General features: G+C 37.6%; 5 protein-coding genes across 7 annotated transcripts; 1 reads left to right on the top strand and 4 right to left on the bottom strand.

The window, feature by feature from the left end:
* Positions 1-1,186: 1,186 nt before the first annotated feature.
* On the bottom strand, positions 1,187-5,700 carry LOC111434205 (heterogeneous nuclear ribonucleoprotein 1-like). 2 transcript variants are annotated; one of them, XM_023071586.1, is made up of 4 exons: positions 5,403-5,700; positions 4,685-4,907; positions 2,605-3,811; positions 1,187-1,800 (listed from the first exon to the last, which is right to left on the bottom strand). In XM_023071586.1, exons 2-4 carry the CDS (start codon positions 4,898-4,900, stop codon positions 1,787-1,789), a joined length of 1,437 nt encoding a protein of 478 aa, XP_022927354.1. In that variant the 5' UTR covers positions 4,901-4,907; positions 5,403-5,700; the 3' UTR covers positions 1,187-1,786. The 2 variants fall into 2 exon arrangements, with proteins under 2 accessions (XP_022927354.1, XP_022927353.1); XM_023071585.1 differs by lacking the exon at positions 5,403-5,700 and adding an exon at positions 4,998-5,342.
* Positions 5,701-8,515: 2,815 nt separating this feature from the next.
* Positions 8,516-9,183, bottom strand: LOC111434210 (NADH-ubiquinone oxidoreductase 20.9 kDa subunit-like). The gene is made up of 2 exons (XM_023071594.1): positions 8,921-9,183; positions 8,516-8,828 (listed from the first exon to the last, which is right to left on the bottom strand). The coding sequence occupies exons 1-2, from the start codon at positions 9,072-9,074 to the stop codon at positions 8,680-8,682; spliced, it is 303 nt and encodes a 100-aa protein (XP_022927362.1). The 5' UTR covers positions 9,075-9,183; the 3' UTR covers positions 8,516-8,679.
* A 719-nt stretch (positions 9,184-9,902) lies between these two features.
* On the bottom strand, positions 9,903-10,520 carry LOC111434302 (FAS1 domain-containing protein SELMODRAFT_448915-like). The gene has a single exon (XM_023071726.1). It carries the CDS (start codon positions 10,456-10,458, stop codon positions 10,012-10,014), a length of 447 nt encoding a protein of 148 aa, XP_022927494.1. The 5' UTR covers positions 10,459-10,520; the 3' UTR covers positions 9,903-10,011.
* A 2,064-nt stretch (positions 10,521-12,584) lies between these two features.
* On the top strand, positions 12,585-15,643 carry LOC111433968 (CASP-like protein 2B1). The gene is made up of 4 exons (XM_023071240.1): positions 12,585-12,722; positions 12,919-13,256; positions 13,590-13,722; positions 15,187-15,643. Exons 2-4 carry the CDS (start codon positions 12,931-12,933, stop codon positions 15,436-15,438), a joined length of 711 nt encoding a protein of 236 aa, XP_022927008.1. The 5' UTR covers positions 12,585-12,722; positions 12,919-12,930; the 3' UTR covers positions 15,439-15,643.
* Positions 15,644-16,846: 1,203 nt separating this feature from the next.
* On the bottom strand, positions 16,847-26,048 carry LOC111434364 (protein NAR1-like). Of its 2 annotated transcripts, none has more exons than XM_023071806.1 (12): positions 25,727-26,048; positions 25,398-25,523; positions 25,203-25,273; positions 24,651-24,804; positions 24,291-24,477; positions 20,301-20,427; positions 19,538-19,718; positions 19,385-19,434; positions 19,122-19,293; positions 18,089-18,215; positions 17,919-18,010; positions 16,847-17,297 (listed from the first exon to the last, which is right to left on the bottom strand). In XM_023071806.1, exons 2-12 carry the CDS (start codon positions 25,521-25,523, stop codon positions 17,145-17,147), a joined length of 1,440 nt encoding a protein of 479 aa, XP_022927574.1. In that variant the 5' UTR covers positions 25,727-26,048; the 3' UTR covers positions 16,847-17,144. The 2 variants fall into 2 exon arrangements, with proteins under 2 accessions (XP_022927574.1, XP_022927572.1); XM_023071804.1 differs by having other exon boundaries at positions 25,398-25,526.
* Positions 26,049-26,781: the final 733 nt, after the last annotated feature.

A 26,781-nucleotide genomic window follows, 5' to 3' on the forward strand; every position in this document is an offset into this window, starting at 1 on the left:
AACTCGTGATTCGAATAATTCCAAGAAGTTTGATCAACACTACTTAAATAATACTCAACCAATTGAAATAGAGATCTTATTTTTTTCAATTAAAAAACTATTTGAGTTAAATTTTTCATAATCTCCATATTAAAATGATTAGTTAACACGAGAATATGACAACTAAGTTATAATATAACTTTAACTTTCATATTAAAACTAGTTTAAATGATGAACAAGAATTGGAGTTACCATTCAAATAATGCAATAAAAAAAAGTGTCATATAGTAATCATTAATGGACTAAGTTTCGTAAATTCAACTATAAATTTATTAAATGTAAGTTAAAATGCATTTCACGTATCTCAGTGTTAAAGTTCAATTTTGCACAACATAAAATACAATCTCACCATAACGTAAATACAAGTGATTGAAGTTTATGGACTTTTTGGCTCTCGTTTCTATAATTGGACTATGAGGTATGAACATTCCTTACTCTTGGATTTGATGGTGATTTTACATTGGTTGTCCGTGAATTATAACTATAGTCACCTTAGAGTGATGACAATGATTTGACATTAATTGCATGTTCATTATTTCATAATAAATACCATAGTCACCTTGAGGTGGATGATAACGATTTGACAATATTTGCACGTTGGTTATTTCGTAATAACCACCATAGTCACCGTACGATATTAATAACGATTTGACGGTGATTGCAAATGAGTTATTTTGTAATTAGTCGTAGTCACCTTTAGGATGATGATAACAATTTGGTGACAGTGATTTGACAATATTTGCACGTTGGTTATTTCACAATTTTTGGTTTTTCTGTAATTACCACCATAGTCACTTTAGGGTAATGAAAATAATTTTTTTTGGAAATGTTCCGTACAATCATTTATTTATTTATATACTCTTATTACAAATGTTTTTAAAATTCTAATCAAATTTTAAATATGACATATATATATATATATACATACATATACTAAGATTTCAAAAATAAAAAATAATTTTAAGATCAAAATTGAATATCACCGAAAGAAACGTAATTCCTCTCTAAAAAAAAAGTAGATAAGAATGAGTGGTAAGAAATAGAACGAGATTTTGTTGTCGAACAAGATAAGATACGATAAAGAAAGACATAATTCGAAGGTAGGAGAGACGGTAAAGATAAAAAGGAGACGAAAAAAGGAGGTAAATTTACAACAACAAAGAAGAATGTGGAATCTGGATAATATCACACCACTAAATCAACCTCAGTTTTCATACAATCAGATGAGAATGACTATTAATAACAATAAAAGATGAAACAACAAGAAAGGCTGCCTGATGAGTAGTAGTATAGCAACTTTCCCAGAAAAACGAAGAACCCGAAAAGAAGAAGAAGAAGAGGAAGAAGAAGAAGAAGGACGTTGATTCGTTCGTGTGACATCGTTTGTCGGAGTAGGCGTAATATGCAACAGTTGAGCATATATAAGCTTACCCACAATCCAATTATACATATCAATCAAATTACAAGCAAGAAAGAAGAAGAAAGAAGAAGAAAAGACCTATATTTTGAAGCTCAATCCTGAGGAAGAGAAAAGCCTGTGGAACCTGCCTGCCTGCTTGCTTCTCTTATGGGACAGTTTGTCAAAACACAAAACAATTAGCTCTGACAGAGTATCAAATGGGAGGAGTGTATCACAATGACGATACGAAAATTATACGAAAATCGCAGTACAACCTGCCTGCTTTTTTACCGAATACGCTTCACCTACTATTACTTTTTGACATCTGTTGCTTGTATCATCTTCTTCCTAAGCAGCAATTCCTGAATCATCAATCAAACATTTTACCAATCAGCTTTTGTTCCACCTCTGTTCGAGATTTCTAACCGAATAATTGAGTCTAGTTGGGAGAAGATCACGAGCTTTAATGATTTCAAGTTCCCCAAAAGTTTAGGAATGGGTTTAGTTCACATCGGTTGGAGAGGAGAATGAAGCATTCTTTATAAGGGTGTGGAAACCTCTCCCTAATAGACACGTTTTAAAAACCTTGAGAGGAAGTCTGGAAGGGAAAGTCCAAAGAGGACAATATCTACTAGTGGTGGGCTTGGATTGTTACAAATGATATCAGAGCTAGACATCGGGCGATGTGCCAGTGAGGTGGCTCAGCCCGAAAGGGGGGTGGTGTGGCAGCAAGGACGCTAGACCCTGAAGGAGGGTGGATTGAGGGGTCCCACATCGGTTGGTGAAGGGAACGAGTGCCAGCGAGGACGTTGGACCCCGAAGGGGGAGGGGGGTGGGTTGCGAGATCCCACATCGATTGGGGAAGAGAACGACATATTCTCTATAAGGGTATGGAAACCTCTGCCTAGCAGACTCGTTTTAAAAACCTTAAGGGAAAGCCCAAAGAGGACAATAACTACTAACAGTGAGCTAACTTGCATTAAAAAGCTTAAGGAATAGGGACTACGAACAACCTCTTAGAAACTATGATCGGATAGCTAGAAAAGGCAAACGTTATCCGGTCGTAGAAAGCATCCTTTACTAGTCTAACATTTAGGAGGAAAGAACATTAGGAATCCACAAAAACAAGATCATTCATCATAAAGCTAGAAAAAGGAAAGACTCACCTCTATTAGATTGTCTATTAGAAACACCATATCCGACAGTATAACCACCATTGTTTCTACTAATAACATCCGAAGCTGCATTCCCAAGCCCGAAACCAACCGACGAAGAATCCTCGAGTTCGGTCGGTAACAACTGCCAACTGGAATGCCCATAAAATGAGTTTCCTTCATCATTGTTCCCATGAACCTCATCATATATATTTGGTGCAGAGTACAAAGATGCTGAGGAAACATTAGTTCCAACGCTTCTAGCATAACCTACAGTCGTTCCCGACGTTAAGCTGCCATCGCCGCTCGCAAAGTCGAGATTAACAGCATTGAATGGAGAACCAGAATGTTCCCCATGAACTAGGCTTGCAGAAGCACCCCAAAGCCCTCCGATACCGTTCAACGAATTAGTTCCTGTATGCACACCACCAGAGCCAGGAAAAGTCCTCAAGTGTGACGAGTTTGTACCAACAGAGTTCCCGACGTTTCCCCACAGATTCTGAACCGACGAGCTTAAAATCGAACCATTACCTCCATTGCCACCACCATACACCATGGGGTTCGGGCTACCATACCTATTCAAATTTCCACCATACGAGGGGCTCATTACTCGTCCATAGCTAAGGTTAGAGCCAACATTGAGACCTGTCCCATAGTTCGGGTTCAACCCTGTATCGAGATTTAGCCCGATTCCATAACCAGGACTGATCGGAGAAAGTCCACCCCGACCAACTGTAACAGGACTAAACCTATCATCAGATCTCAATCCATATGCCCCAACCGAGGTCGGGTTATATCCTTGATTATAGCCATTTAAATAGCTACCAACTCTACCAAAACCATAAGGGTATGCACCTAATTGACTTCGGTTTGGCACTGGTGATGATTCCTTTGGAACAGCCCTCTTAACCTCAACCATTTTACCATTGAGTTCATGAAAAGTTTTGTATAAAACTTTCTCCACCGATTCCTCCGACTCGTAAGTGATAAATCCGAAACCTCTCGGTCTCTGAGTATTATGATCGTACATCACCACGACGTCTGTGATTGTTCCAAACTGATCAAAATACGTTTTGAAGTCACTCTCCGTAACAGTTGATGCCAAACCTCCTACGAATATCTTTTTCGTGCGAGTAGGACCTGGTGACCCGAGGATACCGGTATTGTTCCTGCTCAAAACGTTTTGATCGTCTCGAGGAACAGCCTTCTTTGCTTCAACCTGAAAAAAAAATAAACATCTAAACATGAAAATGATAGAGTTTACTCTCATTACCGATGCAAATAGAAGTCGAGATGCAACGGAACATATCATTGTAATACAAGTGGTGATCATCACACATAAATCCTAGTGTCCGTGCATACACGAACTTTATAAGATAACAATTGGCATAGCTTTAGGATCTATCTACCGCATTCTTTATGTAACAGCCCAAGTCCACCGCTAGCAGATATTGTTCTCTTTGGGCTTTCCCTTTCGGGCTTCCCCTCAAGGTTTCCACACCCTTATAAAGAATGTTTCGTTCTTCTCCTCAACCGATGTGGGATCTCACAATCCACCCCCCCTTCGGAGCCCAACATCCTTGCTGGCACGTTGTCCGGTGTCTGGCTCTGATACCAACTGTAACAGCCCAACTCCACTGTTAGCAGATATTGTCCTCTTTGGGCTTTCCCTCAAGGTTTTTAAAACGTGTCTGCTAGAGAGAGGTTTTCACACCTTTATAAAGAATGTTTCATTCTCCTCCCCAACCAATACGAGATCTCACACTTCAAATATTCAAACTTTCTAACAAAACCATGGAGCAAACTCTTAAACGTTATTTTTCGCGTTATATAAGCAATTGATTCTAAGCGAACCCATTAACATTCCGAGCACATACATAGGCATCATACTTCCACAAAAACTGAAGAATTGTAATAAGTTCGAATCACGATGAACACCAAAGAACATCTGGAAAACCTTAATCCTTCCACGAGCATATCAACAAGCAAAATCAAATCAGAACACAAACTCGAACAAGCCATGAACGACATCTAAAGCTTCCAATACAAATGGGAAAGATCAATGAAATCAAGAACAATAGACAAGACTTACAGTTCTTCCATCAATCACATGCTTTTCCAATACAACTCTTGCTGCAACAACAGGGTCAGCAAAGACAACGAAACCAAAGCCACGAGCACGGCCAGTGGTCCGATCCCTCATGATCATCACCTCCACCACTTCCCCAAAGCTCTGAAAATACTCTCGAAGACGATCTTCATCCGTGTCCCACGAAATCCCACCAATGAAAAGCTTGCCAGGATCCATGCCCACTCTACAAATCCATTCCAACCAACCCCATCAATATCATTCAACAATTCAAACACATACACCACACAAACAATCAGGTATCTTAAAGTCTAACCCCTTCGCCTTGAGAAGAACAAGCACAAAACCGATCAATCCTAAAAAAGCTACAGAAAACATGGATTCGATGAAACAGGAAGCATTCATTTCAGAAACATCATCACAATGCAAGCTAAATCAAACAGATAGAATCAATAACAAATTCATCATCAAAACAGAAAAATGCTATCAATGTTAGATACAAAATGATAGCAATCAGATTCGATCTCATATCATCGGAGCATCCATCGATCAACAAAAACCGATCGATCTACAAATCATGAATCTAGCCACAAAAAGGTGAAATGACCCTCTTCCAAGAAAAGGGTAAAAACAGCATCGAAACGAGTTTTGATTCAAAACCCATAAAAGTATTGAAGAAACAAAAGATTTGCAGAAAATCAAAGAAGAAACAAAAACTTACCCAAATCAAAACGACCCAGAATCTAAGATCTAAGAGAGGGCATAATAAGAAGAGAGGGCGAGAGGCCCTCCTTTTTTGCTATCTCTTTCCTTGTTCTAAGTTACTGTTTTCGTTTTTGTTTTAGATAAATATGCAATACCCAAATAAACAAAGGAAGGCTATATATGAAACAGCGAGGAGGCAGATATTTGTGTAAGAAAATGGAATTTGCATCTGAAATGGGCGCAATCTATATATATATACATATAATTATATATGTATAGGTAGAGAGAGAAAGAGAAGAAAAGAAAGGCTTGGCTGTCTTGCGCGTTCCCTTCTTACAAAGAACGGACGATAGAATGGATTAAAATGGGCCAAACTCTTAGGCTCAAACATCAAAATTTATGAAAAACATTCCAAAAGGATGCAAATTTAGCCCATTTTTTACCTTTTCTTTTTCTGGGTATTTAAGATTCAAGCTATTTTGTAAGAAAAAAGACAAGTTTAAGAACAAGAAAAATCAAATGCAACCATTATTGATTTTTCTCCATGGAATTAGTCAATGTGAAGCTTAGAAATCAATTTTTTATGATTAAAAAAAAACATCCTCTGCAGCTAAATTACTTCCTGTGGAGGCAAGGAATGAGGCATTTAGGCTAAACTTGGTTGTTGACATTTGGATCTTCAATTGTTTAAGGGACCTTTCAATTAGTTGTCATCATAATTAAATAAATAAATATTATGAAAGTAAGGTAAATTTGGATGGGGGATGTGTTTAATAATAATAATAAATAAATAAATAAATAAATAAATAAATAAATAAATAAATAACTGGATGAGTTTTTTAGTATAATAATACGAAGAAAAAAAGAGAAAAAAGAAAAGGTGGGGCAGATGTGGTAAAGACAGAGATTGCTTGTCCTTCCACACATTCTTAGGGAAATGCAATAAACGCTATTTTAATCGGTTGAGTTATGATAAAAAAAAAATGCAAAATTAGTAAGAATATGCTTAAATTTAAAAAATATTTTAGTATCTTTCAGAGTGTTTGTTGATCAATATACTGATACCATTTGTCACAATTGTACTTTGATGGCAGTGGACTTGCGATTGTGTGACACTCACTTTCTAGCAATAAGCGAATTAAGTTTATTCATTCTTGCGTCGCATACGGCCAAGCAACGTATGCTTGAGCCTTTAACCCCGGTTCAAGAAGAAAGGTTTAGAAAACGGGGGCAGAGAGATTTCAAAAGAGAGTTTTTTAAAGGAAGATTTAAGAAATTGAAATTGGTGTTATATGAGAATGTAAGCAAAAGACAATGACCGCTTACTGCATATAACTATCGGGTGGAGAGGAATTGATTATTAAATAAAAATTATTTCAATTGAAAAAAATTACAACCAGTTAGATTAATTTTTACTTTTTCTTAAAGTTGACTTCTGTAGCTAATTAATTAATAGGGTAAAAGGAATTTTGAAAAAAAAAAACGAATAAATTTATCTTTTTATATTTTAAGTTCCAACTAATTATTCAATTTTGATTATTAAATACAATGGTTTTTTGCTCGACTTTGTAGAATGACAAATTCTATACATATTTTCAACAAGTCCAAGCTTTTTTTAAAAAATGAACAAATACGTCAAATTCTAGCATTTTTCTAAAAATATTTGTCCCTCCTCCTTTAATCTAGACTCGAGCAACTCTGAGCTTTTCTATGGTCAAATTCCAACATTTTTGTAAAAATACTCATTCATCCTCCCTTAATCTAGACTCGAGCAATGGTTAAGGGTCCTTCATTCCTTCGAGGTTGGAAGTTCAAACACCCCACCCTCCACATATTCGTGTACTTTAAAAAAAGATACGAACTTTATACAGAGCGTCAACTGTTAAAAATCACATGGATCTCCACAATGGTATGAGATATTGTCCACTTTGAGCATAAACTCTCATTGCTTTACTTTGGGCTTCCCCAAAAGGCCGTCATGATCTTCCACTAAATTAGCCAACGTGGGACTCTCTCTCAATAATAATCCTCAACATCGGCCATTCCCCAAATAACACACAAAACGTGAAAAATTAGGATATATAATCAATGAAGCAAGCCCTCAATCCCTCTATTAGAAAGAAGAAATCCAAGTGCAAGAGTAAGATTTCTTCAACACTGTCCGACAGGATTTAGTAGAGAGAAACAGAAACAGGAGATGATAGGATGATATATATAGCTGCAACAAGTATACTCTACAACATGCATTAGCATGCCGTCCAATGAAACTAAGCACAACATAGCTACAGAACATTCAAAGCATCAACAACAGTATCCAATTTGAACTTTACAAATTACATTAAATGAAATGAGAAACAGTTGAACCTTCGTTCTCTTTCAAAGAACAGGCCATAGATGATAGAGAATGAAAGCAGGCAAAGCAAGAAAAGGAAAACAGAGCAACAATTTTGCTTGTGCTCTCTTAGGAATTGATGAACCTCAAAGGCTCAAACAAACAAATCTCATAGTCATCACCAGATAGCCAGGCAACTTTTGCTAATAATAATCTTCCCTCCTAATTCCTCCCAAGTAGTTGTGACAACATCCCGGGAGGAGATCAAAGCAATTCTTTATAAGGGCGTGGAAACCTCTCCCTAGAAGAGGCGCTTTAAAAACTTTGAGGGGAAGCCCGAAAGGTAAATTCTAAAGAGGACAATATCTGCTAGTGGTGTGATTGGGTCATTACGATAGTTGTGTTAACTACAAAGAATCTGATATCAATGATCTACCACAGCGACATCGGAACGGGCAAAATCTGCCTATTACTATGAAATACATTACCATCTGTGGATGACAACCAGCTCAGAACAAACAAGACTGCTTGAAGGATGAGATGCAAGCACAAAAGATCACATAAAAAAAACTATACAAGCACATAATAAAAGTTTTTCAAGTTCATTGGCAGTATCATAAAGAACATTTTTCTCCATCTAAGAGCTACTATTTTCTATTAGATGCTGAAACTCTTGAGGAAATCAACACGAGTTATAACAATGTGACACAAAATTAAGTCTATCGAGACCTCTTCAATAAAAGGTCTACCAATACCCCTTAATGGAGCACCATTGTAATTGATCAAAAACAAAGAAATCGTGTAAAATCTTCAGAAAAAAGTGAAGATTCAATTTGCTTATTGACACAACCTGATTGCAAGTTTAATAAGGTGAACATCGTAACAGTGTCCACAAATGGAACTTAAATTTCAGAAGAAGAAAGCAAAAAAAGGAAAAGAAAGAACACGAAAACGCGCAATCTTATTTCTTATAACGAGCTACCTCGCCTTCATTGGGGAAGAATCCCATAATCCGACCCGCCGAGTTCTGATAAGCATACATGAAGCCTCCCATCAGCCCAATTAGACCACCGGTGACCATTGACGGACCCCTAATTCCGGGCTTAATCCCTAAAACGCAAAGACAGGAGAACAGATTTCCAGACGAGCAACGAAACGGAATAGGAGAAAAGAAGAGAAGTAAGAGAGAGAGAGATTGGTACCGGAAAGATAACCGACGGTGACGGAAACGCCGGTAATGGTGACGAAACGGAGGTAATCGAGAGTATCGAAATTACCAACGACTTTGGTAAATGGAGGATTCCGATCTATTACTGGATACTCTGGCTTAGTCGAAGCTGTAATGTCGGTGTTCATCACGTCTTCTCCGGTGCTGAAACTGACCTCCGCCGGCTCTCTCTCTCTCTCTCTCGCTGTGCGACTCTGTAATAATTCGCCTGCCGACTCGCTGCCGTCTGAGACGAAATGAACGCAAGTGATTGGTGAGTGATAAACGGGCATTTCATGGGCTGGGCCCAAAATAGTTGGATCAGCCATAGCCCAGGCCATCGTACAAAATGGGCCACTCTCATTCGGATATTGTATTGGTTCATTCATGTACCCCTTCGTTACTCGAGTGCCACATGCCCACTAGCTTCCACTTTGGTTCGTCTCCGAACCACATCTTACAGGGAGAGACACTACTCTGATACCATTTGTAATGATTAAGGGAAACACTCGAGGTAACGAACCTTCCTATTGAAACTAAATCGTTTTATTTTTATATGTTTGGGATCGCATATGTGCGTATTATGATTTTTTTAATGTAGTGAATGTGGTAAGGGTTACCCGTTGTGTATCGGGTAACTAACCACCCATGGTCACTTGAGATGATTGTTGAAAATTATTTTCGTGGTGAGGGTTACACGTTGTGTGTATTGGGTAGCCAACTACTAATAGTCACTGAGAAGTGATTACTGAAAATGATTTTTGGTGAGTAGATTACGCGCGGTGTGTTTTGAGCAATCAACCATTAGGGTCCCTCGATTTTTATTGGTGAACTATATGATGGTTTTCATATCTGACTACACTAGGAGATGTCGAATCGTCGGTCACGGGACAAATGAGGGATTTTTTTTTCATGTTTTTCTTTTTTATTAAAGACGTAGTTCAATTTACAAAGTACTAATTATTATTTCAAAAGTCGATAGCTCAATCTCAAACCCAGTATTTATTAAACGAAAGGGTCGGATACTTTAAAACACGCTCGTTCGTTCATTCCAACAAACTATATTTTAAAGATATAACCCTTAAGTTAATTATTATGATTATCGTAAGCATTACCATAATCAAGGACCTTATCAATCCCATGACACTTAATACCCTCGGAACTAGAACAAACATTAGGAACAGTGACAGCAGCATTATTGACAAGAAAATGGCCTCTTCCATGGTTATGGATTCTGATCATCCTATTACGATAACCCGAAGGAACGATGGAGCCAGTGGGAAATCGAATCAAATCACTGAATTGCAGCGGCATGACAATCGAATGGCTGAGGACGAACGACTCGAGACGGTCGGTCGGTATGGAGATGTTCGAGAGCTGAGGGTCGAGGGGGATGAAGAAGGTGATGTCTCTTAGGGTCAGTTGGGTGGTGGCGTTGAGCATTTGGAGAAGGATGGCAAAGCCATAGAAGGATTGGGCCCTCATGTCTCCAACGGCAGCTAGGAGATTCGTGTGGTTTAAGGTTTGGGACATTGTCGGGACAGCTGAAATGACACTAAAGAATAAGAGAGAAACAAGGACCAAATTTGTAGACATAATTATGTCTATTTTGAGGGTTTATGTGAGAGTTTGAAGCTGTTTTATAAAGGCCCTTTGCAATGTGTTTGGTGTGTTTTATTGTTGGAGATTAGGTTGCACACGAGAAAGACGTAGCGTTTTATTGAGTAGTCTTTTCGTTTTGGTTGTCGAATAAACTCTTTATTAGCTTTGGATGCGATTTTCGTGAACAAAAATTTATATTACATTTCATTCCGTTCATTTAACCTAGCTTGTGGCGTTCCAATAGTGAGTCCACTTACTTGTTGGCCTAACTTGAAGCTACTAAATTTTCTTAGTCGATGTTAGTTTTGATCCTGCTCGTCGAGATATAGTTCCACCTATGACGTTTTACGACATCATAATTTGACATAATTAAGAAAATGAACCTCGCCTAACTCTCCTAATTGGTTTTAAATGGCTTTAAATAAATTAGCTAAAAGGTAATCTTACTGACCTCAAACACTTCTAATTATGTATAAACGGCTTCGAAATTGTTTAAAATTGTAGAAGAGGGTTGAAAATAGCAAACGGGGTCGTTTAAGCTAAGGAAGTAACGGTTAATATATTATGTCAAGCATAGTAACGGTTAAATGTATTAATCTGCCAATCAACGGCCTGTATTTACTTGGATCATTCAACCTCTCCTTCTGTTAAAAAAAGTTTTAGATTTTGCTCTATAGGAAATTTTGCTGGACGTGCTCCTGTAAGACCTGTGTGTTGAAGAATGTCTAGAACATACTTCATTTGAGACATAAAAATTCCGTTTCTAGACCGAGAAAATTCAATGCCTAGAAAATATTTCAAATTCCCAAAATTTTTTATAAGGAATTTTTCGAGTAAACTAGTCTTGAGATATTGAATTTCTTTGAGATCATTGTCTGTCAACAAAATATCATCAACATAGATAAGAACAACAGTGAAAGAAGTACCCTTACTCCTAGTAAATAAAGCGTAATCTGCTTTGGATTGAGTGCAGCCAGCATTTTGTATAGCGGTAGAGAATATGGAGAACCAATTGCAAGAAGCCTGTTTTAATCCATAAATAGATTTATGGAGCCGACATACTGTATTCTCCCCGGCGAAGACCTGGTGGTAAAGACATATAGACTTTCTCGTTTAGATTACCATGGAGAGAGACATTTTGAACATCCAACTGATCAGTGAACCATTTTCGAGCAGCAACGAAGGGTAGAAAATGAGTGAAACATATAAAATTTAATTCAAAAAAAGGGTTCGGGATTTGGCAGAGGGAGATTACAAATATGCCCTCCATAAATTTAAGAGAGCTGGTAATAAAATCAAATGAACAAAAGAAACAAAATTTAGTACATTATAATCATAACATAACCTTATGTCATGCGAACGTGACCAATTGAGTCATTTTACCTACCGCATTGGCTGCCCCTCTACCACCGCCATATACAATAATCCATCTCAACTTTAATCATTTATATCATCCACTTTTCCAATAATACCCTTTTCCACTTTTATTTCTTTTTTAATAAAGTGGAAAATTAATTATATTTTTTATTTTTTATTTTTTATCTAATAACTTAATAAATTTTTAATTTTATATTTATTAAAATTTTATTTTATTTTTAATATTTTTAACAAAATTGAAAACTTGCTAAATATAAAATTTTTAAAAAATGTAAAATTATTTGTTCCGGTAAATTCTCCATTTATTTTACAAGGGAATTCACATGCATCAAAGTTACCAGAAAATTTATATCTCCCATGTGGTCCGCGTTTTCTCGGGACTAAAAAACTGCTCTTCTTTCAAGAAAAAAATCGGGCAAAATTAAAAAAATAATAATTTATTCTTCGATCATATTTAATTAAAAATCTTTTAACTTCTTATTTTAATTCTTATTTACTTGAAATTATTCATTTCCATTGATTATTACAATTATATATATTTTAAAAAATTAATATATAATTTTAAAAAATGTAAAACATTATAATTAATCCAATAATATTAATATAGTTTTTAAAAAATATTTATTTATTTTATATATATATTTTGGTACTGATTGGTTTTGATTAATGGTGAGAAGGCTCTGCTTCTCACTTCTGGGGAAATGGACATCACTATGGATTTCCGAAGACAAATGGGTCCTCCTAGTAGAGACCCATTGAATGCCTACGCAGATTGAGGTCAGACTCCATTAAAGGCAGCCTTTATTTTGCAGCATGAGGTGCGTTCTTCAGTAAAATCACCAACCAGCTTCTACATCTCTGTTTTCGACACCTGTCTAAAAATTGCTTGCTTTGCCAGATCTTCAATACATTTCCCACCACTAGATTTTTGCTAATTTGTAAACTATATTCTTGAATTTTACCCGTCGATGTCACTTATTTAATTGGCGCTGCTGATGAGTGCTTATATGAAGGGTGCCCTCGTGCATGCCCCACAAGTGTTTGATGAAATGTCTGACTGAAAAATTGAGGTTCTTTTTGTTGAATCCTTGCTTCTCTTTTCTGGATTTGGGTCTTGGGGTGGAGAAAATGAGCTATTCTGGCATTGGCATTAGCCCGGGGAATGTTCCTGTGTATCACAGCTCGAATTTGAAGGTTTTTGATAAAAGGGTGAGGGTGGTTGAGCTGGTCTTGAGGTTTTTGATATGTGGCCTTGGAGTTCTTGCTGCTGTACTTGTGGGAACTGATACTGAAGTTAAAGATATCTTTGCTATTCGAAAGAGGGCAAAATTTACAGACATGAAAGCTCTTGTGTAATCTCTTTGTCTCTCTGTCTCTCTCTCTCTCTGTTTTTTTGTTTCTGCTTGGTCGGATTTTGGTCCTACCTATTAACTACTACACTTTTGAGATGATATTGGTTGTGCCCATTTACAGTTACTGGTTCTTTTGTTTCTGTTCTTGGTTTTGTTTTGGTTTTACAAATTAAATTATCACTAGACTGAAAAGCTTTTACTTAAACAAGATTTGAATGATGGGTTGTGATATACATATTCTTATCACTCCTTTCACTTGTAGGCTAAAAATTGGTGCAGAATTCATTATAGAAGTTACCTCACGGCCTCTCTGACGCTATGATATTAATACAGGTTTTTGGTGGTAGCAAATGCTGTAGCTGCAGCTTACTCTTTGGTCCAAGGACTGCGATGTGCGGTGAGCATGGTGAGGGGAAATGTGCTATTCAGCAAGCCTTTGGCTTGGATCATTTTCTCTGGCGATCAGGTACATTTTCGACCTGGGAGATTCTGAGCTTCCTGATCCTTTTTGCCATTTTTACTGAATGAAGTAGATGACCATACGTATGTGTACAAGTTCTTTAGATGTTTGCCTAAGCCCGGTCCTTTTTGGACTTTCTCTTTCCTTTTCGGACTTCCTACTTTTAAAACTTGTCGGTTAGAGGAAGTTTCTACACTCTTATAAAAAATGTTTTGTTTTTTTCTCCAACTGATATGGGATCTTACACACAATCCGACCCATTCGGGGCCCAACGTTATCACTAGCACTCGTTCCCTTCTCCAATAAATGTGGGACCCCCCAATCCACCTCCTTCGTGGCCAGTGTCCTTGCTGGCACATCGCCTCGTGTCCACTCCTTTTTGAGGCTCGACCTCCTTACTAGCACGTCGCTCGATGTCTAGATCTGATACTATTTGTAACGGCCCAAGCCCACTATTAACAGATCTTGTCATCTTTGTATTTTTTTTTTCGAGTTTCTCCTTAAAGTTTTTAAAACGTTTCTACTAAGGTGAGGTTTCCACATCTTTATAAAGAATGTTTCTTCTCTCTTTCTGATGCCGATAATATCTGGTTTTGACCGTGAATGAATCGATTCATGGCTTGGGTTGGTATTGTCTGAGGATTCCATTACCATGGACTAAAGGGATAACCACTTGTTATATGACTGTGAAAACAATAAATGCGCAAGTTCCAAGTGAACTTCGGTTCTACCGACCTCCGTCCAAAAAATTTATGTGGTCTACAATAAATTTCCTTGTGCACTTCAATATCTGCTTATCTTCCTATCTTCCTTTTTGTCCTTGAAATTTTACGTATTGTATTTTCCTTTTGGATAAATCAGAATTCCTTTTTTTACTCCATATCCTTCAAGCTCATAGTCTTAAATTTTGTTTTCCAATGTAATCATTGTCTTAATACCTGGCCCAAATACTTACAACCAACCAATATTGTCGGACCCCACATTCATATTCATATTATACTTTGAGGTCCAGACAAAAAAAAAAAAAGTACATATTCTAAAATATAAAGTATGAAATAGACGGCGATATTTTTAAGTTAAATTATAAGTTTAGTCATAGAATATTTATGTTTATTTCTATTTAATTCTTGAACTCTCACTATAGTCTAAATTTAAAAGTGTATAATAGATTCTTAAACTTTCAGTTTTGTACACGATATATCACCTTATCAACATTTTTTAAGATTTATTAACTTGTCTCCTTTAGAGTTCTATTCAACGTAAAATTCAATTTCATATCTGATAAATCTGTTAATTTGATAAGGTTTCAAATAGTCAAGAAATTTGTTCGACAAAATTGAAAGTTCAAGACTTAAACTTTTTGAAGTTTAATGGTCTACTAGATACAAAATTGAAAATTTACCGATCTATTAGAGATTAGATTTGTAACCATCTAGGATGTTCGAATCTGACGAGTAGAGTTTTGTGCAGATCATGGCATACCTGACAGTGGCAGCAGTGGCATCGGCAGCCCAGTCAGCGGTGTTCGGGAAGCTGGGACAGCCGGAGTTGCAGTGGATGAAGACATGCAATCTGTACAAGAAGTTCTGCAACCAAGTTGGGGAGGGACTTGCAAGCGCGGTGGTGGTCAGCCTGAGCATGGTGGCGCTTTCTTGCATTTCAGCTTTCAGTCTCTTCCGCCTTTACAACGGTGGGAAGAGCAAGAACAGATCAGGATGGTAGGTAGGCCGTTAGAGTTCATGAATATAACCTTCAAATCTCCATAGCTCGATCCGGCACTCTGTTTCTGTGAGGAAATGCTCAGATTTTCTGTGATTCTAGTTAAAGAAATGTATGTTTAAGTATTTAATTCTCTTGAAAACCATGGTTCATCCTTCATAAATAAACTTTTAACTTCAGGAATAAATGCCTGTTCATCACAATTTTATCCTTGTGCTTCAAAGAGTGTAGGGATGAGGCTGATAAAAATGTGGGCTCAAAATCAAGAGTCTTCCCTTATCAGATTGGTTGCATTGAGAATCTTTTCTTTTCCAAGTGAAATCTCGCTTAGCACGTGATAAAGTGAAAAAGGATATTTCTAATGGAACCTATCGAGTAAGTAATAAATGATTTTTTTCGAAAGTAAAAATAATACATATCGGGCATAAAAAGACAAAAACTACCCTTAAATAACTATTAACAAATTTGTAAATTTAATAATCAATTTGTATTAGTTGACATGGGGTTTATTGGGAAAGAAAGTATAGAATTCATTGCAACATTAAAAGACTTAATAACAGCATTCAATATTGGTTATTGGTAACTGGATTCCTAGAATCCATCCATTGCACTTTGGGCAGTTGAGTAATCATTCAATCTGCGATTTGAGGTTAGGTCTACGATTTGAGGTTAGGTCGGTCAAATCAAAACATTAAAGGTTCGATCTAATAAGTAATCTATAAGCATCAATACAGTATAAGTATATCCAGAAGCCGATACCAATAACAGTTGAAAAAAATTCCAGATAATAGAAAAGTATATATCTTTTGATGATAAATGAACAGTATTGATAGTACCAATAACATTCCTTTTGTTCCCTTTACTAGTCAGGGGAGCCATCACCCGTCTTTCTGTTCCCTTTACTAATAAGGGGAGTCATCACCATAGCTAATAATAATGGGTGTGATCCTTAGAAGATGTTCCAAAAGCAACCTCTGTTTTGACTATTGAGCACTCTTTCAATGTTTCATATCGATATCAAGTTCCAGAAGCAACCTTTGTTTTGACTATTCTAGACGTACAGATTCAAAACTATTTGATCGAGATCAAGTAGCTATAGTAGATTCATTTAGAGATCGAAACTCTATTCCAAGAACACCAATTTAAAAAACAATAGATCCAATATAAACAACAAAGTTGAAAAAATAGTTATATTTCATGTTTTAATTTTATGTTTCATCGCTTTTTTTATGATACTTGATCAATATCGTAAACATGAAAATATTAGATAAAACATCGACATGACAAAAGTTTAATACTTGGAGCCAATACAACTAGATAGAGAAGCAAAGACACAAAGAAACAGAGCGTTCATTCAATAAATCTAAACGATCAAGAGTAGAACAAACAAACAAAAAAAAAAAAACAATAATAAATAACCAAAAACACTGATTATTAAGAATTTAACAAGAAATCAAACTATATTTTTTCTTCTAATTCTATCTTACAACCTAAATAGAAGATGATGTACAACAGGATGAAGCCCTGCAGAGGCTGAGTTGGGTGAGAGGTGGAAGAACAAGAATTAGTGTAAAATGCTATCAAAATTGGGCCTTTCTTTCCAGAAGTAAAGCAAAGCACAAACAGTTGACATTATCAGAGCTCTCATTATGATTCATTTAATTTTCAGCTTTTGTGTGGTAAAATTGTATGTTAGGAGTGGCACTTAGTTACCAGTTGTGGAGTTGAGCAGTAATGCTTTTTACCACTGGGTGATACTCAGTGTGCATATGCTTCTTTGCCTTCTCTGAACCTGCTTCCTCCAACCACTCCTTGTATATGTCCTTCACCATTGGATTCTCAAAAGGATCTTTGATTAAAACCTGCAACGAACAGCACGACCCGGCTCAGATATACATAAGAAGAAGCTGAAATGGGTGACCGAGAAGGAGAAGATGGACATTGAGCTATATTACAATAAAAGAACATCTGCATCTTCGCAAACAAACGTCTAACCAACTCAACTAGCTACTAAACCATCTCAACCCTGTCAAGATTACTCGTGACAGCCACCCACGTCACACAAACTAGCTAAATGGATAGCTGATGGGCCAAGCCAGACCAAGAGGATTCCCTTCTCTCCCTATGTCGATGTCAAAACCATAAATGTTTGGAAATATCGATAGGAATGTTGACATGTCGACGAAAATTTAATACGGTGGTTCTATCAGCATATTGAGCCTGTAATTTATTTAGTTTTGTTCCCTAATTGTATCAAGATGGCTTTCAGAGACAGCATAAATGGGTCGTGCGTCTTTGCTTATGAGTTGATACGTAGATATAAGAACATGAACGTTGTTTAGAGAACGGCGTATTTCATCATAATTTTGACAAACAATATCGACACGACATCTTAACAAAAACATACAAAAGGTACTATCAAAATATGTTTCAGATTGGGTATCAGAAGCGATAAAGAATAAATCCAACATGAATGTACTTACATTTTCCTGATAAGCAGCTTCTAATAACTCAATCAAGTCCTTTGGAGATTGTCCAGGCTTGGGTTTGATTTGGCCCCCTCCATTTAGACAACCTGTTTTTAACAATAATGCCATTATATATAGATAACTTGCTCGATCACGGTTATCGAGATTACTAAGCAGAAAATCACCTGAAGGACAAGCCATGATTTCTAGAAAATGGTAGTCGCATTTTCCTGTTTTGATTTTTCTGACGACATTTTGTAGATTTCGGAATCCGTAGCATAGTGCAAACTTCAACAAAGTCTTCCCGTCCACCTATGTCAAAAATGCACGAACAGACACGATTGTTTAAACCGTGAGGGTTCATCTAACAGTACAAACTTAAATATTTACGACGAGTCAAACAATTTTTATCAGTAACAGTCGAGATGAAATTTTAGCCAACATTCTAATAATACAGAATCATTAGAAAAACAATTACAAAGCATGAAGGAGGGGGAGGGGTGGGGGTGGGGGAGCAAACTCGGGCAAAACGGGAGCTTAGGAGCTTATGTTATTATCTGTAACAGCCCAAGCCCTAGCCCACCGCTAGCAAATATTGCCCTCGTTGGGTTTCCCTTTCAAGCTTCCAAAACGCGTTTGCTAGAGAGGTTTCCACACCTTTATAAAAAAATGTTTCGTATTCTTCCCTAACCGATATGGGATCTCATAATCCACCTCCTTTCGGGCACAGCGTCCTCGCTGGCACTCGTTCCCTCCTTCAATTGATGTGGGACCCCCCAATCAACCCCCCTTCGAGGCTCAACGTCCTTGCTGGCCCACCGCCTCGTGTCCACCCCCCTTCGAGGCTTAGCCTCCTCGCTAGCATCTCGCCCGATGTCTAGTTTGATACCATTCGTAATAGCCCAAGCCCACCACTAGAAGATATTGTCATCTTTGGGCTTACCCTTCCGAGCTTCCCCTCAAGGTTTTTAAAACACGTCTGCTAGGGAGAGGTTTCCACACCCTTATAAAGAATGCTTTATTCTCCTCCCCAACCGATGTAGGATCTCACAATATCACTCATACGAAACCACACAAGAATCATCTTAAAAGTTATACTACGACTCGTTTCCAGCAAGGTTTGGTATTTGGCAATGCCCAATAACGATAAGCCCCTAAATGCCTACGGGTTTAACATCCATAAAAACATTTCAAAAAAAAAAAAAAAAGCGAGCTCACCTCTAGCGTGAGCTCCTGGAAGTCCGAATTTCGAATGGGTTTGAATTCCAAAGGGCCTTCAATTTCTTTTCCAAAGAGTAACTTCGCAGCATGCCTAAAAATTGTTTCTGCATAACCACCAGAACTTCCACGAACTCCGAAAAGATGCCCTTCTTCATTGACATTTGTCAGACTGCAGTAAGATATCCAAGCACAACAGCCTTAGATATATTACATGACTAAACAGTAAACGCGGGAAGGCTTAAAAAGTCATTTAGCATTACATTCTATCCAAAGGGGATTCTTCTAGACTCTTAAAGTCCACCTCTTTCATCTGCAAGTATAGTCAAAACAGACAAGAAAAATGCTAGTGAGAAGCCAAAACTTATTAACATACCAACAAGAAAAAAAAATCATAACATGAGACAAAACTGAACCTGTATCAATTCTAGAACTTCACCGGACGTCAATACCGAATCTACTTCTGTAATTTTGTGGGCCTCATTCTCCTCCCGAGTTTTGTTGATCGAGTCCGACTGAAAAACAAAGTCCTCCCTGGCTGCCTCCAGTTTCTTATCATAACAGGGCATGACAGTAACATGGTAAACATCGTCTGATCTGCAAAATAAACATGAACCATAAATTTCAAGCACAACCCAAGGTGAATGCAAAGACAATATGTCTCTAATGGCTTTGACAATGCTTGAGGCGTGTGCCTAGGCACCTTAATGAAACCCACTCAAGGCGTGCAGCTCTGCGCCTCAAACCTGAGTTCCTAATATCTTGCTTTAATATTTCTAATTTTTGAGGAGAAATGCATGAATAATCTTACCATCCTGAATAAAAGCTCTTTTTTCTTTTAACTTCTTATCATCATACCATTCATCCAACTATTTTGCTTCACACATTAACATTTATTTACTTTTTTCTGTAGGGCACCGACCCGCACAGTTTTTTTCCCGCCTCACGCTTAGGCACTGGAGCTATTGTGCTATAGTTGACTGTATAAAAAATATGACCAATACGAAACAATCAAAATTGCCTCTGCTCTTCATTCTGTTCCTAATTAAATCTATTCATGCCATAAATACCATAACCATATTTTATCATCCTAACTCAAAACACATCGTTACATACCATCACAATTTCCAATCAAATACATCAGAAAGAACAGGAATAATAGAAATATAATGTAATTACCTAATACCCAATTTTTGGCACATATGATGCTTGACTATTGATCCAATCATTTGCTGAGGACTCTTCACTGATGATATGTAAGGCAAAATGTAGGATCCATGTTGTTTCTCAGCATAGCATATCCATCCTGAAATCGGAATAGATGTGTGGGTTAATCTCAATTTCAACAAAAATATTGCTTAATATCGCGCTCTTAAATTTATCAAATTAACTCATAAAATTATTTAAATCAAGAAGTTAAAATATATCACTTCAAATCACATATGACCTGCAACACACGCCCTTGGCAGAAAAAGAAGCAAAAAGGAGAAATTGATGCAAAGGAACTTTTCTGCCTATGTCAATATATTCTCCCTCCCTTTTAAAATACTGATGGTCATTAGAGACATCCCTTAGGTACACTCGCTCGAGAAGATCTAGTCAATGGGGAAAAAGGGAAAGGCCGTCAGGGAATCGGTTAGTAGGGTATGCTAATGTATAATCCTGTAATTACCTAATGGGCAAGAGAAGTATTTACAAAGAGAGTGTGATGTATGGCCGTGTTCTTAGTTTCTAGGAAGTGTTTTAGGGAAAGAAGAGTTGATTGAAGGGACTCCCCCCGAAACACAACCACAAAAATTCTCTATTATCATCTTTTACAAACACCTTCACGATGACTTGAACGAGATTTTACAAGCTCTTCAACACGAAGTATCTGACTTCAGATCTATTAGCAGCATACAACCTGATAGAAGAGCCTCGCCATTGAAGACAAATAACAAGAGATAATTCAATATAATATAAAGGGGTGGTATAAAGTGAGAATTTACAAGGTGCATTTTGAAAATTGGTGTATTTAACCCCTTCTCAAAGGCCCTCAAGTCAAGTGCCTTCCTACTGGGGATGGATCAAAATCAGAAATCGATGGATCAAAATCAGAAATCTACCTATGTATAAGATTCCTTCAAGAAGATAGGGGGTTGCCTGTGGTGGATACATTGATACAGCCAACAAAACTATCTAAAACTCTCTCGAATGGATATGATGCAGGAGGGTTTACTCCCATCTCAAATAAACCTTCCATCTTCTTCCTCATCTCGAGTATTGGTTTTTGTTGAACTTTCTTATCACCGATTACTCCATTGGTTGTTTGGCCAGAACCCATAGAAGAACACCTTCTCTATTAAAAGATGATATCAACGCACGCACCATCAGCCCTCCAACTCAGAAAGGTGCATCAAACCCAAAAGTCCCCCCACATACGTAAACAGACATACCATCAAGTTTGCAAATCTAATCACTTTCTTGTAATTGTTGCAAAGATTGATGGCGACTTGCAACCATCAGGTAATCCCACTATTTTGTCGTATTTATTCTCTGATTTTCTTTCCCCTTCGAATGAGGGGCCCTTGCCCCTTCTTTTATTCCCCCAACCTTTCCATACTGATTCAGACCCAAACCGACTCAGCCTGTCGTAACATTACCAGACAAAATCAGCTAAATCTCCACCTCTTTTAACCAACCTGATACATAAACCCTTCATCCAAAACACGACACTTCCTATACCGACTCATTGCCCAATTTACCCGACTGAAAACCACATTCACCAATTTACCCGACTTGACAGCCACATCATCAAACTCGCCTCTTAAGCCAATTATCATCAATAACAAACTTACCCACCTAGCTACCGGAACAAAATTTTCATCAACTAATCACAAATCTCTAATGGACATTGATGACCTTCTATCCCCCACTTGCTCCCACTCGAATGAAGTCTCTCCTATTTATTGCCTTCCTTCTCCCTCCCCTTCCCACCATCACTAACCACCTTTTTTGAACCACCAAACACAGAAACATCCTCACTTACTTGGCCATCAGAGATCCTTCAATTGATCCCTCCCCACTCTCATCAATCCCTCACCACTCCCAACTTGAAACACCTCCTTTACAAACCACTAATGGAATTAACTCAAAGGAGATGAATGAAGATAAAATGGACAGTCTAAATCTTGCTCTCATGGTTACAAAATATGGCATGTGCATCATGCCCATACCGGACATGCAGAATCAAGCCAGAACAAAGAATAAACAAGGGAACTAGGACCAAGAGATAAAGAACCTTTAATGGACTGCTAATTATGACAGAAACAACAATACTTAATGTCTTAACATCGAAGGATCGTTGGTTCTTAAATGATTATTACGTCTTTAAATGTAAGAAGGCTTTAGTTTGAGGAAGAAAAGAGCTCTTATAAAAGACTTGCTCAAAGTACAAAATCCCTCCCCTGTCATCCTACAGGAAATGATGTCTTCCTCAATAGACCGTCATTATGAACTCCATTTGGAGCTCACAACATACTGGGTGGTCTTTTGGTCAGCACTGGGTGTTTTCGAGCAGTGAGGCTTATACCCATTTGCATCAGTTCATCCAAAGTTCTGGATGCCATTTGATCCTTGGGTGGTATACTCAGAAGGAGCTCATCTTTGACATATTGGAAGTTGTAGAAGGTATTTTCTCTTCATCCATAATCTTTACCTTGGCAAATGGATTTGACCTATGGATTTCAGGTGTTTATGGTCCAAACTCAAAAACAAGAGAACATCCCTTTGGAGTAATCTCTATGATTTATCAGTTCTCTATGAATCAAATTGAATTATTGGTGGCGATTTAACATAACTAAGTAGTCATGGGTTTAGGTGTTTCGAGGTTTTGCCACATCATTTCATTTACTAATGAAATTGTTTCTCTTCTATAAAAATCCATCAACCTCGATGAAACTTATTCGTCTTATTACCAAAAAGATAGGTGTCAAAATGGTGGGAGATTATAGACCGAAAGCCCTTCTGCACACTATTGTTCAGTACCAATCTACCTTTGTTGCTAACAGAAAATCCCAGATGCCACCTTTGTTGCTAATAAACTAATTGATGATTGTAAAAGGAAAAAAGGGAAGAAAAAAAACGTGATCATAGAACTTGGTGTTGGGTTTTAGAAACGGGAATTTCTCCTCAAAAACATTATCAAAGGCTCTCTCCACCAGTGAAACACATAAAAACGCTGCCCTCTATCTAAAGATTTGGTCTGAACGCTCACCAAAAAAGTGAACTTTTTTATTCGGTAGCTCAATCCTTCTTGCATCAACACCTCTGACAAGCTTCAACAAAGATCCCCATGGATATACTTATCTCCAAACTGCTGCCATTTCTGTTTTAATGGTGAAGAAACTCCGATCCACCTCTACAGCCACTGTATTGCTTCAAAATACTGGAATTATCTTCAAGGTATTTTTGGATGGACTTTTCCTAGACCTGGTGAAATTCTCACTTATCTCTCTTATTTTTTTGGGGGCTCCCTTTTAACAAGGATAAAGAGATCCTTTGGATTTATCACACTCATTACCTTTTTGGAACATTTGGTTGGATCGCAATGCTCGCATCTTCTTGGACAAGGACAGAGACATTTGAGGTTCTTTCCATTTTTGTAATTATAGCCTTACCACCCTTACTGATCATTTGAGGTTCTTTTTGTAACTTTTACTACTGATAGAACCTATTTGTATCTCATTTTATCATATTAATGAATGATTATTATTTCCTATCAAATAAAAAAAGGAACAGCACGAGTCTCATCAAGATGAATATCCCACATTTACACTCTAGTTATCCTACGTATTCAGAGAATCCCCCTCCTCCTCTCACAGATTACAAAATTATGGATGGGAAAACTCTTATTCCTCTTTTCATTGCCTGGAATATGTCATTTTGTTTCTCCCTCTTGAACTCTACAATGCACTATATTGTTATTTATTTATTTTCCTGGCCGATCAACCAAAACCATCAATAGTGGGATTGGATTATCTACCATATGATGTCGTAAACTACCAGTTTTTAATCGCAAAAAACTTAGCAAGTTGAAACTTATCTCTTACAACAATCCTAACGTTTATATACATATGAGTAAACTTATCACTGAAGTGTAATAATTAAATCTCCAAGAAATATATATACCTGGGCATGCTGATGAAATCATAGGAATGGATGACTTGCATTTTTCCTCATTCTCCAGCTGGCTTTTTCTATACCTTGCTATAAACTCATTGCAAGCTTCGATTAAGGTTAAATCTCTACTGCAACTTGTATCAAATATAGCTTTTACTCCCATGGACTTGAAAAATGTCGTGAGTTTCTGGAAAACCTGACCATCGCCGAACACTTCATATGGTTAGTTGCCTTCATAGTGAAAAAAAAAAACATTCCAAGCATCCAGCAACATAATACGGCACCAAAAATCACCACCCCAATCATATAGATTTGCCTTCTAGCCCTTGTCCTCTCAAAAGGAATATATATTACAAATTTGAATTCTACCTTCAAGGGAGAGATGCCGAAATGGACAGCAAGTGAGGCTCTGGATTGGGGAGATAATGAGACAACTACAACCTTTCCTTTATTTATGTTGGAAAGAAGTTCATCCAGACTTTGTTTCTCCAGCATGACAGTCTCAGCTGATGTTACACAACCACTACAATTACACATAAGTGGGTCTATTACACATCCCGCGAGGGACAATATGAGAAATATAAGGAAAATCGAAGAGCGATAATTCATGAAAGAAGAAACGTTACTCAATATTATGAAATTAGGGAGTTCCACAATTCAATTTTTACAAATAATCTGACATGTTTATAAAAAATTTACAGCTTTTCAAATGGTTCACCTTGTATATAAAACGTTTAAGAAGTTCCTTCGATTTTGTTATCGATATTCATAGCGTACGAGCAAGATATATCAATGGAAAACAGTACATGAAAGAAGAAAAGCATATAAAACGAAAATAATTATAAGTTCATCTTACAGATTTTTTTGGCCAACAAACCGCTTCAATCATTCAAAAATAGTTCACAACAGAGTTAAAATTACCTGCATGCTAAGCAATCCTTCAGTGATATCTTAACTGGTTCAGCTTTCAATTGCTTTCTAGAAGTTGAAACCTAGATAACATACGCAGAAATGAAGAAGACAAATCAATGAACAGAAAATTTCTGAAAGAATCTCTTTCGGTCAGTTTTAAAAGGATACAATGTGCTGCAACTTTTAAGCGAATTGAAGAGGTACCTCAACTTTATCCGGCTTCGTGGAAGTGGCTTTAAGCCCCTTGAGAGAAACTATGCAAGCCTGGGAAGGCGCTATATAATCATTCAGATCCCCGATCCTCAATGTTGCCGAGAATTTCTCAGACATCTCCTAATCACCGAATTCCAATTCAAGAGTTAACAAAACAAATAAAGCAGAACAGGGGGAATCGCAACTCCACCAATACGAGAAAGCGAAATTCCCAATAAAATTTAGGGTTTCAAAGCACGCAAAACCCTCCAAAAAGAAAGGGCGATAGAGACGAGAACAAATTTAAGCCGATCAATCGGAGTCAGAGTCGGTGATTTTACCAGAAACTCAGAACGATGTAATCAGCGGAAGCTAATAAATGCGATCCCAAGCAGAGTAATAGAAGAAAGAAAAAAAGACGACGGATATGGATGTATCAAACGACGGCGGATTGGTGGTGGTGGCGGCGCACCGATGAGGGTATTCTCTGAAGGGAAGAGGTTGAAGGGTACGTGCCGGGAACAGTCCCGGCGATGAGGAGAAATGACAAAAGGGAACAAAAGAGAGAATTGGGCTGAAACAGAACGGTGGTGATGGAACCTAGAGGTGAACACAAGAGGAGCTATGTCGTGTCGGGTAGTAGAATGGCAGCCAAAACCTCCAGAATCAGCGGAAGTCGTCTTTTTTTTATTTTATTTTATTTGCACCATACCTAGTAATTATGACTTAGGTAGGGTCGTTAATCTCACGGTTTTTAACGGTGTTTATTAGGGAGAGATTTTCACACTAGTAATGTTTTATTCCCCTCTCCAACCGACATGAGATCTCACAATCTACCTCCCTCGGGTCTAGCGTCCTTGTTGGCGCACCACTCCGTGTCTCGAGTCTAGCGTCCTTGTTGGCACACCACCCCGTGTCTAGCTCTAATATTGTATTGTAATAGTCCAAGCCCACCACTAATAGATATTGTCCACTTTGGCTCGTTATGAATCACCGTTAGCCTCACGATTTTAAAATGCATCTACTTCGGAGAGGTTTCCACACCATGAATGTTTCTTTTCCCTCTCCATCCGATGTGGGATCTCACACGGTAACTTTATAATCTTAGCTTTCTATTTTAGCTCATGCCTCACTCGCGACTTAAGTGGCTACTTGGTCATCTAAAGCTCTAGGCAAGTTCTAGCTATGGTCGTACTTATCCTCTCAATGTCCTCACACTTTTAGGGAGGTGCAAATTCTAAGTTCAAATTAGGCTAATACATACTGACTTTGATTGGGTACGTATTTGTCGACACGGTGTCATCCACGCCATCATTCTCACGAATGACCGTCCACCTTGTGCCTTGCTCCTGGGTTTTGCATCTTTAGTGGTTCTTTGATATTGTGTCTAGTCGCC

This window comes from Cucurbita moschata, unplaced genomic scaffold, assembly GCF_002738365.1.
Source record: "Cucurbita moschata cultivar Rifu unplaced genomic scaffold, Cmos_1.0 Cmo_Scf00044, whole genome shotgun sequence".
NCBI classification, from domain to species: domain Eukaryota; kingdom Viridiplantae; phylum Streptophyta; class Magnoliopsida; order Cucurbitales; family Cucurbitaceae; genus Cucurbita; species Cucurbita moschata.

Excerpts from the sequence above, each read along its gene's own strand:
- LOC111434205 (XM_023071585.1), bottom strand. The coding sequence starts at position 5,086 with ATGAATGCTTCCTGTTTCATCGAATCCATGTTTTCTGTAGCTTTTTTA. Across the intron at positions 4,908-4,997 it reads GTTCTTCTCAAGGCGAAGGG|AGTGGGCATGGATCCTGGCA; the intron begins GTTAGACTTTAA and ends ATGGATTTGTAG. Across the intron at positions 3,812-4,684 it reads ATGTGATTGATGGAAGAACT|GTTGAAGCAAAGAAGGCTGT; the intron begins GTAAGTCTTGTC and ends TTTTTTTTTCAG.
- LOC111434210 (XM_023071594.1), bottom strand. The coding sequence starts at position 9,074 with ATGAACACCGACATTACAGCTTCGACTAAGCCAGAGTATCCAGTAATA. Across the intron at positions 8,829-8,920 it reads CACCGTCGGTTATCTTTCCG|GGATTAAGCCCGGAATTAGG; the intron begins GTACCAATCTCT and ends TTTGCGTTTTAG.
- LOC111434302 (XM_023071726.1), bottom strand. The coding sequence starts at position 10,458 with ATGTCCCAAACCTTAAACCACACGAATCTCCTAGCTGCCGTTGGAGAC.
- LOC111433968 (XM_023071240.1), top strand. The coding sequence starts at position 12,931 with ATGCCCCACAAGTGTTTGATGAAATGTCTGACTGAAAAATTGAGGTTC. Across the intron at positions 13,257-13,589 it reads ACAGACATGAAAGCTCTTGT|GTTTTTGGTGGTAGCAAATG; the intron begins GTAATCTCTTTG and ends ATATTAATACAG. Across the intron at positions 13,723-15,186 it reads TCATTTTCTCTGGCGATCAG|ATCATGGCATACCTGACAGT; the intron begins GTACATTTTCGA and ends AGTTTTGTGCAG.
- LOC111434364 (XM_023071806.1), bottom strand. The coding sequence starts at position 25,523 with ATGTCTGAGAAATTCTCGGCAACATTGAGGATCGGGGATCTGAATGAT. Across the intron at positions 25,274-25,397 it reads CGAAGCCGGATAAAGTTGAG|GTTTCAACTTCTAGAAAGCA; the intron begins GTACCTCTTCAA and ends TATGTTATCTAG. Across the intron at positions 17,298-17,918 it reads AAGCTGCTTATCAGGAAAAT|GTTTTAATCAAAGATCCTTT; the intron begins GTAAGTACATTC and ends TGTTCGTTGCAG.